Genomic DNA, 15,510 nt, shown 5'->3' with positions numbered 1-15,510 from the left:
GAGAGGGCAAGGGAGGGTAAAAATGTCAACACAAACATGCAGGGAGGAACAAATGTGTGTGTGTCCACGCAGCTCTCTGCTCACAGACAGCACCTACCTCTGCCTTCCAGTGCTGGTGGGAAGGAACAGGAGGACAGGGTGAAGGATGGAAAGAAGAAACAGTTTGATGTGAGAAGATGTAAAACTTAAAAGGACAGTGGGAACAGCGAGACAGATAGTGTGATTTGATGGATAAACAAGGAGAGTCAGCTGCTTTCCGTTTCAAATTCTTTAATTTGATTCCTTCTATACCTCAAACTAAAGAAACATGTGCATGTCGCTGTATTAATTTGATGTACTTTAGTTCTCTATGATCTGCACTGGTTTCAGTGGGATTGACTGAGCTAAAAAGGATTTATAAAACACAGAACAGCATCTGTTTTTCATTCCTCACAATCTGAAGTGAAGTGTAAAACAAGCTACAGTAGATGGCATTTATCAGACAGCTGACCGTGAGATTTACAAGCCTCATAGTTTAATCTCATGACTCTGTTGTGACCATGAATACAAAGTGACTCGAGGGCCAGACTGCCTGAAGTCTTTTGGACCCGAGAAATAAACAGTGACTATGGACAAAGCCTGGGAGTTATCTCAGACGGAGCCCGGTGTCACAGGATGCACATGGACGACAGCAGACATTCTTTAACACGTTTCACTTCCCGTGTTAAAACAAGGATTCATCACATGAAAGTGTTGTAGAGACGCAACAAAGTCCAGCTGACGCCGCCCAGATAGGACTGTTTTTTTTCTTTCCCTAATCGATGGTTAGATTTTAAATTAAATATTAAAAATAACTTGTTTAATATAACCTGATCAAAAGTAACTTTCTTCTGTTAGGCTGCTCTTTGCAAACAGAAGGTGTGAGCCTCAGGTGGGCGGGGCCTCAGGCACACTACATATAGCTCTTATTAACATCAAAAGGAGCCAAGAGTAGAAAACGTTTATACAACAGCTATTTAAAAAATAATTATGTGACAGAACAAATCTGCTTATAAAAATATAACACCTGCTAATACTAGAAACCTGAGATTACAACATACAAAGTTAGCGTTTTATTTCTTTATTATTTTCCTGTTGTCATAGCAACATGACATATGACAAGTTTTTTGTTTTTTTTAAAGGATTCTTTTAAGAAATCCCGGCCTTCTCCACTTATGAGTAACACAGTGACTCATAAAATGACTCAAACGTAAACATTTCCTGTCTTATGTCATAGATGTGAAAATTCGATTTGGACTTTCCTTAGGTTTTGGACTGTCGCTCGGAATAAACTAACAAACTAAAGGCACCCATGAAATCATTTCATTACAAGTAGTCATTACGTTTTAAAGCAGCAAAAATACACTAACACTAACATACTACAAAAGCCAGAGTAATTTTAAATTATTCTGATTTCTAATTACTACATAAACATCATGAACCAGTAGCTCATTAGTTCAAAGTTTTCTTACATTTTACTGAGACAGACGCCCTCCATATTTTAAAAAAACTTTCATTTTGGAGTTTGTGGTTAAGGATGGATCAGGTAACCCTGAGCCATCCCTTATTGATGCTGCTCTAGGCTTAGGCTGCAAGTGGACTTCCCATGATGCACTGAGCATTTCTGTCAAGGCTTTTATCTACCACTGCTGCCTCGCATTAGACTGTGTCTTCTCTCACTTTCAGTGTGTGTTTTTTCGTATCTTTCTAAGCTCTCCTTTTTCTTTTCCGTCACAGCAGATGGCTGCTCCTCCCAGAACCTGGCTCTGCACCGTTTTTTCCTTCCCACATCACTTATTGCTGCTCATAGGGGCCTTGTCTTATTATAAAGGTTTTTCCAGCATAAAACGCCTAGAGACGTTGTTGTGATTTGGCTAAATCTAAATTAAAGTGAACTGAAACTCAGGGCTCCTATATCTTGCTAATCACTTGATTATCCTCTGAATTACACAGAGAAGTTCCCAGAACTGAAAATATCTATTAGATATTAAATTACTAATTTTGTCAGACCATCGGTGCAAAACTAAGATATATTAAATTTATGTTGACTGTAAAATTTATGAGCAGCAAATCAGATTTAAGAAGCTGAAACCAGTTATTATCTTGGTGTTATGCTTAATAAATCAGTTTAATTATTGCTATTATGAAAGCTGTTTTAGTCGGGATAATCTGCTAAGTGATAGCTACCTAAAATATTTCTTACTGTAACCGGACTTTGCTCCTCACCTAGTTAGAAGCATTTCCTTTCAAGGGTAAGGGTCAGAACATTTGTTGAGTGTTGTTTCAGACGTATTTAACACTGATCGCCTCACACTGAATCAAATACTAATTCAACGTAGAGTTTCCTGCCCCTCTGCACAGTCCTGATGAGCCGCCCCGACCATCTGGATTCCAGATGCGTAACCTGACCGAGCCCAGGCAACGATACCGCTCTTCCCGAGCGCCAAGCTAAAGTGAGGCCAGGTGCGTGTGACTCACCCCCTCACATGCATACAGTTAACGGAAAGAGCGCGGTTGCTATTGTATCTGTTGTTCACCTTTTCCAAAGCTTTTAAAAGGAGGTGTGGAGAATCTAAATCTGATTTAGTTTCAGATTCTCTTCCAGTTTTATCTTCAGGTAATGTTTCCCAGCAGTGAGATCAGATAGCGCCGCATCTCCTAAGAAAACCTTTTTATGTAATTTAAGTTATTATAACCAGATGGGATATGAAAGAAAGTCCAGCTTTTTGGTGTTATTTGAGGATAGCAGGGGACCTTTTTACCTACCATGGAGAATTACAGTTGAGTTATAAACTCCACATGACGTAAAGGTAACATTTTAATAGGTTTTTGGAGATTTTTAATCTATCTGAGAGTAAAGTTGCAGTGAAATGTATGTATTTTCATGGGTGAGGGTTGTTTGAAGCAGAACTTACCTTCACAAGGTGCTTGTTGACCCATTTTGTGAAGGTCTTTTTCTGAACTCTGTCCCGTTCATCTGTGGAAACACAGCAAATATACACTCGGTTTAATTTATGGTGCTAATTTAAGAGATTTTGCATTTTTAACAACAATCACTAATCGTGTATTACAAACTCAGTGGTCCAGACTTAAGGGAAACAAACCATAAGCACAATGTTATTTTTAATTATTAAAACCCCCCCAAAAGAAATCTTGTATTTGGCTTTTCCAAAACAAACTACTTTACAACTGTCTAACCTGCCAGCAGACAGGAGTCATTCTTTTTTGCATGCTAGCTTAATGGCAAATAATCACTTTAAATATCATACTCATCAAAGGCTAGTTTCCTTGAATAACTCACAGACACGGAACTACATCCATATCAAGCTTGAGAAGTCTGAAACAATGATTCCCAAACTTTCTGGGCTGTGACTTTTGCACAGAAGCCCAAGCATTGCCCACCATCTACATACAGCCATCTAACCCAGCGGTCCCCAACCCCCGGGCCACGGACCGGTACAGGTCAGTGAGTCGTTTGGTACCGGGCCGCGAGTCTTGAGGCTCAGGTGTGAAATGTATAGTTTTTAGGGTTTTTATCGGTTTTCAGCGTTATTTTGTTATCGTTTTTATCGTTTACTCGGTTTTCCTGGGTCTTTTCACGTGTGTTATGAATAAATTTTCTTTTTTTCGGTACCGGTACTAGTTTTATTTTGTTGTATGTATCCGCGACACCTTAAAGGCCGGTCCATTAAAATATAGTCGGGCATAAACCGGTCCGTGGCACAAAAAAAGAAAGGACCGCTGCTCTTAATTGTTGTGACACGTGTTCGAAATGCAGGGAGGTGCGGTCGATTTGCCACACGGAGCAGCGCGAGAGTAAAGCACGGGGGAGGGGCTAATAATCGGCTCAGTCATTTTTAATGATCGTTGAAAGCTCGTAATCGTGATTAAAATTCGATTAATTGAGCAGCCCTATTTTTAGGGGTTTTATTGTTAACTCGGTAGTTGTGCGTCTTATTTTGAAAGAAATATTTACGCGTTACCATAGTGACCAGAGAGCATGTTACTCTCAATGTTGTTGCCACTTTTCAGGAGGACGCTGCTAAAAAAGTTACACAATTACACAGTGAATTCGCGTTTATTCTTATGTTTACAAAACACCACAGTTTTTGTCTTGGTCGTATGATTTTATTTTGTTGTATTTATCCGCGACACCTTAAAGGCCGGTGTGTGGCACAAAAAAGGTTGGGGACCACTGAGCTAACCCATAGGCCTGGATACATGATGGCTGAAACTAAATATAATTTGTGTTTATTGAGCCTAAACCGCCTTTATGGCCCTGCTTCAGATTAAAACCTCCAGCAAAATTCTTTCAAAAATCTTTTTTATCTGTTTTTTCATCCCAGAGTCACAAACAGTGTGAGACATATTTGTTTTGCCCAGGGACAGAACAAAAAGTCACATGTGACTTTGACTCAGACACGGACATCTGATGCCCAATAGGGACAGCACATTACAGAAGACTTACTGCAGCAAAACAAAGAATTCCCTGCTTATCAGGGGAACATTGAACAGATCATCTCTGTCATCGTCTGGAGCAGCACCTCAGCTGGAACATGTTTCAGCCTGCAATGCTGTAGTTGTTTCATAATCAGATTATTCCCAACAAGCCCATCATATACTAGTAGGTATCGTACATATAATATGCAATGCTTTTTCTAAATTTTATCACCTATGCAGCCACTTGAAGAGATAACCATCAAACGTACACTTCACCTCTTCAGTGCAGTGCTTCAGTTAGTGATGAGGGTGCTCGTCAAATACAGAGCAGTTCACCAAAACAAATGTTTAATGTTCAAATGTTTTTTTCTCATCAGTGACGTGCTGTAAAGAAGTTGATAGTATTATCTGCTCTGTGATCAAAGCTAACAGAAGTGATCAGATGAAGAGGGAACCAAAGAAGAGGACATCCCGTGGCACCAACGCCCAAATCACGGTGGCTTTATGTCCATGACTCACAGGCACACGCATGAGGCGGTCTGAACAGAGAAGTGAAATAAACCTCAAAAGCAGACAGATGAGTTCTGCTTTTTCACTGGTTTTGATTTCGGGCTTTTCATATATGGCTTTGCAAACACGTTGGACACGTGTTACGAAACATAAAAGATGCGTTTCTGCACAAATGAAATGTAGCAGCTCAGGATACTTCTGTTTCTCAGGTCGGCTGAGCACTAAAAATTCCTAAAATAACCAGGCTGAGTACATCACACTGAAACACAAGATCTACTGATCTCTCTGACTAATAATGCGTTTGCTTGGCTGTGTTTTGTAGCCTGAGGCTGCAGATTTAGCCCGGATTTATATTTTCACCCTGTGATGAAAAAAAGGTGCAAGATATCAGATCACCTGAAAAACCGTGTGCATGGATGAGTCACATTGTCAAATCCTGCAACTGGGATGTTGAATGTTATTACACAGACTTGTTGCAATGCTCAAAATAGGGTGAAAAGAATTTCAGTGGCTCTGTCACTTCAAACGTCTTTTTAACAGGCTACATTTTATCTGTGCTGCAAAACCTCAAATTAGGATTTCACATTAAAGCAAAACAGATTTCTTCTGTCTGACAGGAAAGTTCACCAGTAAAAATAAAAAAGGAAAAGATGTGACACAAAAAGGGGTGTGGCCCATCTGTTAAAAGAGAGGCTCCGGATTTGACTCTTTGCAAATTCAGACATCCAGACACAACTTTTGGACTTTTACGTAATACACGAAACAACAAAGCCAAGCCAAGCGCTAACATACAGACTGAACCATTTTCAGACCAAAGAATGCAACTGCAGAAAAACACAAAGCTCAAAAATGCAGCACTGCTGGAACAAACTCTACCTTTTCTGTGGTCCATGGCCTTGAGCACCCCCTGGTAGTAGGACTCCTCTACGAACACCCCATCACTACCCGTACTATCAGAGGAGTAGGCTCTGAATCTCTGCTCCATCGCCATGCTGTCAGCTATCAAAACCACACGGAAGCCTCTGCAGGTTCAGAGGCGATGATGTTGTGTACTTCTACTTTTTCTTATTGCCTGAAACACTGCTTGTCACTGAGGGCTCCTGGAGTTAAGTGGGAGTGTTCAAGCCACCGATTCAGTTCCTGAACTTGCTCCCTTTCTTCTCCCCATCTCCATTTGCTCTCTCTGACATTTAACGCCACATTTTTTTTCACCACCTCTCGCAAAATGCCTGCCTGCAGGCAGCAATGTCAGAGACATTCACCACAGAGAGGTCTGCGGGGAAGATTCTCCTCCTGGTTCAGCCCTGTTATCTACACCCAGACCCCACCCATGAAAAAACCCTCACACAGCACCCACCCAAACCAGAGCTCACACCTCAATTTACATTATTCTTTGCACTTTTAATTTTATTTTCTGTTTAATTTGAGGATAAGAAAATCCCACTCATCTAGCTACAGCTAACTATTGCACTAAGATTCATTTTCAAAGATTAATCTTCACAAAGACCCCACAGATCGCTAATCCAGAACAGGAGACATTCCCTCATTTAGACTAAGCTGTACAGAAACGGACCACTGAAGCTTGTCAACCCCAACTGAACTCCACTGCTCAAGCTAGCGGTGCCTCTGACCATCCAGCGTGTGGTCAGAGGCAGAGTGGCGGGACATACCACAACGCCACAAAGCATCAATGGAAAAACTTGTCCCGAGCACACAGCCGAAGCCAGGAGGCATCAGAAAGAACGTCCTCAGCCATTTCCCCAAACAGTACAATCACAAGAAAACCTCGAGCATGAAAGCTCTTCCACCATCAGGAGATAATTAAGGAATAAAAGGCACCGAGGGAGCCGTCTTCAGGATACAATTCAGCACCAGAAAGAATAATGAGAACAAACTGCAGGACTTCAGTTTTATTTGAAGCATTTGATTTAGACTATTTTCCCTTGGATGGACCTCCAATACCCTGCCGTGCCAGTTCAATACCACAAACCAAAAAAAAAAAAAAAAAAAAGAGGGTGTGGGATGGAGGGGGTGGACAAGCAGCAGACAGTAGAAAATTATCCGAGACACAAAGCAGCTATTGTGGCTCTGCATGGATAGACTGAACAGTGTGTGCACATGACAACAATCATTTGCATCTTCTTCATGCAAATAACTTCTGTCAAACATCCCTAAAAAACTGGGCGCAGAATTTGTTTTTCCATTTGGCTCCAGGTGATCACAAATAGCACCTCCACACTAAAATACCTTCAACACCTTTCACTCTGCAAAACGCCAATTTTACGTGCAGTTACTGACATAACACTGTAAAGGAAAGGAATTTTTTTGGATGCCTATAAAGGGAGGTGACTTGTTGGGACCTGAGGCATGAAAGCTTCCTTGACTGCACCTTCAGACTTTAAACAGACCCTGAACGCCAACGGGCTACAAACAAAAGCAAAGACAGGCAGAAACGCTAAAATTAGCTAAACATAATTTGTGCAAAATGGCTTTTGATCGACACACTAAAATCTAAAACCTGTGGATTATAGTTTTCAATTTCAAATGCAAAGAGTATTTGTCTGCAGGCATAAGAACTGAAAACCGCAAGTAATCACTTCCAGTTTCCAAACTTGCTAGACTGTATTTGTTTTAAGACAAATGAAAGCACTGGAAGCTAAATTTGTGCTTCTTTGAACAAATCCTGGTGTAATCAAACTCGGCATTGAATTAACTTGATTTATTCACTTAAAGCTCAGTTTGCTAAAATGCTTTAAAGGTGGCAAAGAGATATAAGCGCTTTTTTGCACCTCAATTCTAAGACTGTTAAACAGTCAGCCAGTATCTAAATGACGCTCTGGTGCACACAGTGCAGTATTGTGTGGATATTCCTCCTTTCCCTGTCCCTGATAACACACAGCGATAATCCTGAGCCGTGAAAGCTGATAGGAGTTTTAAGGTGACAGTTCAGCGCGTTAAGTCTGTAAATTCCTGCTGAGGGCGAGCCGACCCTCCTCACAGACAGAGGAGCCTCCTCTCTCCTAAAAGAATTTTTAAAATAAAATAAAAAACACACCCCTATTCGTGTTTTTTGCAAGAGACAGCACGCGATGTCAGTCCCACTGAGGACAGGAATGTTAATCAACACCTTGTATCATCTGGTTCGCAGGTCCTGTTAGGGTTCATGATGGTATGAATGCTGGATGACTTGCGAAGAAACTCTGCCAAAGCCCCAGGGCATGGTGGGGCAGATCCAACCCGGAGCTGACAATGACAAGGGCACGAAAACATGCACATGTCAGAGAAGACGACCGGGTAGTGTCTGCTATTATACCTGAACGGAATTCATTCCTTTTAAAAAGCAAACACAGCTGGAAAAATAACTTAATAACCCCAAAGGCGAGACAGGAATATGTCCTGATCACCACTGTAATTTAAAGTTGCATTTAAACTTGCTCGTATTATGTTTCAGCATCACTTTTGCAATATCAGCATCACTTGCAAGCACTTTGTGCACAAAAACATGCGTAATCAGCCACACATGGTGTTTACAATCTTGTGGTTACGAACAGATGAGAACTGGATAATTGTTGGATTTATGATCTTCATATGTGAATACTGCTGCTCTGCACAGTTTGTCTCCCCCTTCTGGTTGAAAGGCTACAGCACAAAACATGGGAAGCTGAATATTTAAAGTCATAATCCATTTTAATGTCACAACAACTAGTAGCTCCAATCATCCCTGTGTGCTCCTAAAGAGACCTGAGACTACTGCTAAGAAAGCTCAAGGTCACTTGGGGCCCTGCAGTGTTTACATATGTCAGTGGGCAAATTATTTTTGTGTGTGGGAAAAGTGTGTTGTGTACATGGTTGCCGTGACAACATAGTAAAAACACACAGAAGCTGAGAGTCCATCAGAACACTGCTTTGGCCCAGAACATCTGGGGAAACACCCGAGTGCAGGGGGAAAGTGGATTTCTGCTGAGAACTGAAAATGCCAAAGTCCATAAAACACATCACACATTCAAAGGGTGTTATCAGAGGGTTAACACAAACACCAAGTGCAGTTTCCATTCCTGTAGAATATTCAGGGTGAGCCGGAGAGTGACAAATTAACTGTGTACTGAGTCACTCAGTCGTTTTTATATTCAAATGTCAAGACAAATGATCGCGTCAAGAAGCTGCATACAAGGACACGAAGTAACCTCGTTATCGTAAAATCAACTTTTCTCAGATAACAGACCTCTGCCCAGTGCAGACATTTGAAAAGAGCCAAACGTGAGACATTTAAAGGGCTTAAAAATTAAGATTTAAGAAGCTGGAAGCTGACAGGGTTTTTAGTTATTTTTACCTAAAAATGCTTAAATAAACGATTTAGTATCCAAAATTAACTTTCTGTTGACGAACTGATTTACAGTTTATCATCAGTGGGAAAGTAATTAATTATCAGACTGTCATCACTGATGTTACTAATAAACAACATTCTCCAAGTTTTGAATTCTATATATGTCTAAAATACCATTTATATATTTACTGAATTTGAATAGGGACGCAGATATAAGCAGTGTTGCCTGTACACAGCAGCAAACAGGATGGTATTGACCATGGCACAAGCCAGTGTTTATCTGTTGTGTCACATCGATTTCGTGGTGCCTGAATGAAGACTTTAAAGCTGATTATCTCAGGCTGAGGTTTGTTTTCTAAATGTGGGAAATAAATCCCAATAAAAACAAAATAATTAAAAATAGTTTTAAGCATCTCTAATTTCAATCATCTAGTTCTGGACGTCCACTGTTTTGGCCCTCAGGGCTTGCTGTATCGTGGGTGGAGGAACGGAAAAGGTTAACATTATCACCATCAGCACCCCAGCAGCCCCTCCCAAGCAGAACCTCCTCCTATTACAGTCACTGAGCGATGGATAGAGCGGCGCAGTGATCGGACCTACCTGCGCAACACATTCGGCTGTACAGATGAGACCCCACTTCGCTGCAGTTCATTTCATGGATGTAATTAGTCCGTCGATAAAGAAATCCCCGCTCCAGCCCGCCGTACCAGGACGGCCGGTCAGCCTGCACCGTATCGTCCACTTCGGCCATCCCGGTTTGTTTGTGCGTAAACGCGGAGCGCGCTGGACTTTCTCAAAAACGCCCCCCTCACTCGCGGGTTTCTCGCGTGTGTAGTACCAGCCCTCAAAACTTCGCTCTGTACTCTATGAGAGCCACATGGAGGAGAAAAAACAGGGTCGAGTCAGATTGCAGACTCTTTGTCACAAGCCCAACCCACTCGTTTTGTTTAGCGAGAAGAAGTGGCGAGCAGCCGGCTGCGCCATCCTCCTCCGATCCGTCAGACGACTTGTGCCATTGAGACGCGCCGCGGAGAGACACTGCACACCGCGTCCTTATTTTAACACGCGTGATAACTGTACCTTTCACAAGATTGCATAACACACCCCCCCGACAGCCCCATAAATGCAAAGCAGAAACAGGAATGACTTCTGGGAAGGCGCGAAACTTGCATGCGGTGACAGACGGTTCTGTGCATTGTCTCGCAGTGACTGTTCACAGGAGGGCAGAGCGCACATTACCCCAGCAATAAATCATCACATTCCCTCCACATCCATAACAGCTGTGCCTCATAAATATCCCCGACACAGGAGGCTCATTTTCTCTCCGTTTTTGCGCAACTTTAAGAAATACTTCACATAACAGAAAAGGTGCTGGCTCCTCGTTAATCCGCATGTGACAGCATCCAACTGCCAAGACCATGAATTAATTTATGAAGAAGTTATATTTCTTTTAATTGGGGGCGGGTTAAGGTACAATCTGGTAACAAAACTTCTGATTAAGCAATAAAATAATACCAGTAGTAACTCACGGGATTAACTAGTGATGTGTCTAAAACAAAGTTTTAAACTGTTTCTTTAGGCACTTTGTTACTAGCAGCCTGAGTGAGTTCCCATTTCTTTACATTAATCTATGGAAAATACCAAAGACAACACTTTGACAGGTGTGAAATAGTATTTTTGCACCAACATGGTCCAACATTCCTAAAGAGTTGTAATCTGAAATCTTATCTTTCATAGTGAGCAGTGTGAATGTACGTTTTTTGTTTTAAATTGAAGAACTGGACAAATGGAGAACAAAAGAAGAAGTGGCAAACATAAAAAAAAAAATCTACATACAGCATCTGAAACAGTATCTGAAAGTTTAACTTTTAAGAAGGAAGAAAGGAAACATTAGTAAACACCTGAGAGATGCATCTGGACTTCAATTGATGCAACTATTGTTCAGTGAAGCTCAGAAATGTTCTCAGTGAATGGTAGCTGTCAGGAAGCCATTCTTAAGGAAGGTGGGGAAAGGCTGAGATATGTCAAATTATTATTTCTAAATTATTATTATTATTATTATTAAATTACTCAAGAACCAGACTGATAATCAGTGGCAACAGGTCTTGAAGACGTCAGGAGAGCAGTGCAACAGTGTCTGCTGTAAAACTGTAAAACATGGCGGAGGCTCTGACATGGTTAGGTGGTGTTGGGGATCTTTTCGAAAATGACAAAATTATTAAAATTAATGCACCCTGCAGTACAATCCGGAAAGCATCTGATTGGCTGTGGCTTCGTTTTTCGATGATGATAACGATGATGCAAATACAGCAACAGCCTAGATAGAAAAAACAGTCGAGGACAGAGATGAGGATAAGAACCAAGGCCCTCCCTCAGCGCAGACACACGCTGTACTGTATGCTGTGTATGACAGTGAACCCAGCTACTATTGAGGTTTACCACTAATGTGTTTTATGTTAGGCTGGGTATTGTGAAGGGCATGTAGGGACACGCTGGGTGTGCATTGTTTATTGTTTTTGTGTCCTTTAGTAACAGAACGTTTTCTCATTTTTCAGTTATTGCCCAGCAGGGCGTCCTCCCTCCTCAGGCTGTTATTACCACCACAGTGAAAGGAGACAGGAAAGTGAGTCACGGCTGAACACCACAAGACCAAATCTGAAACCGATCCTACGCTGTGCTGTCTGTGGCGCGCGGTTTAGCAGACACGGCTGCCAGTCTTCCATTAATACTGGTGCAGATTTGGGTGTGGCTTCCTAAATGGATTAGACAATATTGTTAAGGACTTTTATTGTGATGGGAAAGCAGTTTCCTAATCTTGAGAGTCTTAAAAAGACCTTTGCACAAAACAATTAGAGGAAATCTCAAAGTTTAAAAAAAAAAAAAAAAACGCAGTCAAAAATAACAGGGAAGGGCATTAAATGATCATAAAGAACAGATCAAAATGAGCAGGAGCCTCTAATAAAGCAGGACTTAGATTCTTCTAAAGTCCTGAGGATCTAAATGATCGTTTGTTATGACTGTATCCAGGATACGCAAGCCACCGTCCTCAGTGTCGAGTTTACTACCATTAGTCAGTCACCATCTGTGGCACGGAGCTTTTTTTAAACCTGGCTCTGGGTAAAGTCCCTTTTACCTACTTCCACCTTCCCCCTGTGTCAAAGGCACCTTGGTGTTCCAGCAAACTACAGTTCAACTTACACAAGTGGACTCGGGTTGTGTCCTTAAATCGAAATGTTTGACTTGAATGACTTAATCTGTAATGTAAACAATGAACAGACAGCCTGATATTGATCTCGCCGCCGCCAGAAATATGCTATAAAGAGCGAATACGACCACACCTGATGTGCAGCTCTTACTGTCTGCACTGCGGCAAGAACAGAGCTGAAAGCAGATTTCCCCAAATGCAAAGCACCTTGATATCGACAGGAGCTAGTGATGATACATGGCCTAGTTTTGCAATGCAGTGTTGGCACACGATTTACCAGTCAAACGGCACTTCCTGGCAACCTTTGATCGCGGCTTCAGTTGCGTGCGATTTACAGACCACACGCATTCGAGTCACGCAGACAGAGGGAGAGGAGGATACATGTGTTGTTAATTTCTCCTGTTCTGCTTATGTTCTGATCATATTTTGGATATGGACAGGGACTTTTCCTTTTTGAGGAAAGACTTTTCAGAATTCTTTGAAAATCATTCATCTGCTCACAACAATGTGAGGAATGTTGTGAAAACTGCTCTTATCTACTCAAGGCGTGTCTTGCTCCACCCAAATACAACCTGATTGTGTAGTTTACAGCTGAGAGCACTGGTCAGATAATAGTACAGTAGTGCTCTAATTGAGCTTTAACAGCCAACTATTTCAAAATGTTACGGTTTTGATTTTTAAAATGTATTTAGGTAAGAGAGTTTTGATGTAAAGGTTATTTTATGTGTTTTGTGCAAATAGATTATCCAGTAAATGTGCACGGTTGTTTAAAAGTGCCTGGTGCCAAACGTGCCAAACAGGTTTCCCATTTGAAAGACAAAACAAAATTAAAAAAAAACAATTGTTCTCTCTTTTACCTGCAGACTGTCAGTCAAGAATTCTTTAAAGCACCTCAGGGTGTGTCACCTGCAGGGGTGTGTTTGACAAAAACCACAGTGTTCAGCTGTGTCAACAGTAACGTGGGCCTTCCTGAGGAGTGTGTCATGACATTAAAGGGTATGCAACTAACCTTCAAGCTGCATAGTTTAGTTGAACATCGTGTAACTCTTCTATGCTTGCAGTAAGATTGGTTAACAAAAGGATATGGTTAACCTAACAACAACAGTGTACCAAGATGAAACAGGTTGAACCAGCATTTTAACAATACAGCAGCCTCCACAACTGGGGTAGGTCTGTAAAGTGGAGAGATTAAAGTTCTATCCAGTCACTTTAAGAGAGCTGCACATAGATCTTTAGCCAGATCTTAACAAAGATGGAAAAAAATATGATGGAAAAGTTTTCAGAAGGGAAAAACTGCAACTTAGGAGCAAAGCTGAAGCTGAGGAGTGCCCGTCAGAGCTCTGACTAAGCCGAAACGCCATTCTCCACAAGAATACTCCAGCTCTTCGGACGTCATCACCCTCCAGCCAGCATTTACAGGGTTAATCGCAACATCTCCATAGCACAGGAAACCGAGATGTGTGAGGGGAAAAAAAGGAGGGGGGGCAGTGAGGAAGAGAGAGAGAGGAACGTGTGCCGCAAAAACACAGAGGACGAGAGAGAGTAGAGACGACAGAACAGGACTGCCGGCAACAAGCTGCCTGCAAAGGAAAACCTTTGATCTGCCGATCTCGCCGTCAGCTCTCCCTGCGTAAGCCTTGAAGCGATGAGTTTTTCAAGCTTTTCTTACCTTGCTTCTTGCGTACTCTCCACTGCCAGAAAACGATCAAGGTAACGATGTGACCCACAGCCACCAGGGCTGGGAACACATTTCCAGGGGGGCTTGTCGGCATCGGGCCTGGTACAAAGTGGAGAGTCCCAGGCTCTGAAAGGTGGGAGGGTTGGGGAGGGTAGCGGCAGGGGGGGGGAGTTGGAAGGTAAGGTGGAGGGGGGGAGTGAAGGGGAGGAGTAGGGGAGCGCCTAGGGGTGTGGTGTCATCCCGGACTTTAAAACGAGCGCTGCAGCTAAGTCGTCCGCGACTTTTACAAGACACGAGTGAAAGAGAACACCTCCCTCTGCTCTCCGCTCTGTGACTCAGTCCTCTGGCAGAAGTGGCTGATCTCTCTCACTCCTGCACTCTTTCCCTCCCCCTTTTTCCTCTCTCTGTTTCTCATATATTCACGTTTAAGTCATTTAAAGTTGCACTTCTTTTAAAAGTAAAAGCTGTAACTCTGGCAGCACGAGGAGCTCTGACGCTGTTAAAAATAAGTTGTGTGCTCTTTGTCCACAGATCAAGTAACTCCACTGGTTTTGCCCTACAGAAACTTGCTCTCTGCTTTCCTTGCCAGCTGCAGACTATCTGCAGCAGTTAATAATATATGAGGCTGTTTTGTGTGACAAGCACACACAGAGCACGCTCAGTCGGGTCAGCCTTGATAAGAAGCAAACTAAGGGAAATCCACTGTGAGCTGGAGTCAAAGTTTCCAACTGATTCACTCCATAAGTTTTCTTTTACCGACTTTAGCCCATTTTCCATCGCGGTTTACAAGTCACAGACAGTCGCAGGCCAACCCCTTCCGCCTTTTCCAAATATTTATACTGAAGCCAGGCCTCCCAATTTTATTTTCCCTCATCACATAATCATCCGCTCCCTATCAATTCATTCTCCTTATGTAACTTCACAATTTTCCCGTAATTCTAATAGCTTCCTTATGCTTGGACAGCGCAACCATGTGTGTATAAGCTTCCTAGAACCTGATTAAACTGGATCCTGTTTTACAACCAACCGTTTCAGCATCTCTGAACTGCCAGCTGCATTGTTAGCTCTAAATCCTAAAGTGTTTTTCATTTTTCTCCATCTTACCCTGGCTCTGTTGTTAAAACAGAGAAAAGCCTCGAGGGAAGATGTCCTCTGGAACCAGACTGAATGCCTTTTAAGGACGCCGCTTTAAGCTCAATCATTTTCAAACCTGTCAATCAGCTTTATTAAAACAGTTCTATGTCACCAAATGATCACAATGAAATTCCTCTGTGGGAGCTTCTCCTCACCAGCCTAACTTGAAACACAGAGTTGTGAAACACTAACTGCACCTGA

The 15,510-nt window shown here is 42.1% G+C and overlaps 1 protein-coding gene across 10 annotated transcripts in view; it reads right to left on the bottom strand.

Annotated features, from left to right (window-relative positions):
- The window catches only part of pleca (plectin a), a 98,186-nt gene that overhangs the window by 35,079 nt on the left and 47,597 nt on the right, over positions 1-15,510 (bottom strand). For 5 of the 10 annotated variants that reach the window (XM_006794412.3, XM_006794413.3, XM_006794414.3 and 2 more), the window contains exon 2: positions 2,934-2,995. In XM_006794412.3, the coding sequence (XP_006794475.2) occupies positions 2,934-2,995 (62 nt within the window). Of the gene's footprint in view, positions 1-97; positions 113-2,933; positions 2,996-9,892; positions 10,357-14,166; positions 14,976-15,510 lie in introns of those variants that run through there. The other 5 variants (XM_035909359.2, XM_035909361.2, XM_035909358.2 and 2 more) reach the window with 4 other exon arrangements.

Source organism: Neolamprologus brichardi, chromosome 22, assembly GCF_056152115.1.
Source record: "Neolamprologus brichardi isolate AB-2024 chromosome 22, ASM5615211v1, whole genome shotgun sequence".
NCBI classification, from domain to species: Eukaryota; Metazoa; Chordata; class Actinopteri; order Cichliformes; family Cichlidae; genus Neolamprologus; species Neolamprologus brichardi.
This window is presented reverse-complemented; position numbering and strand designations above follow the sequence as displayed.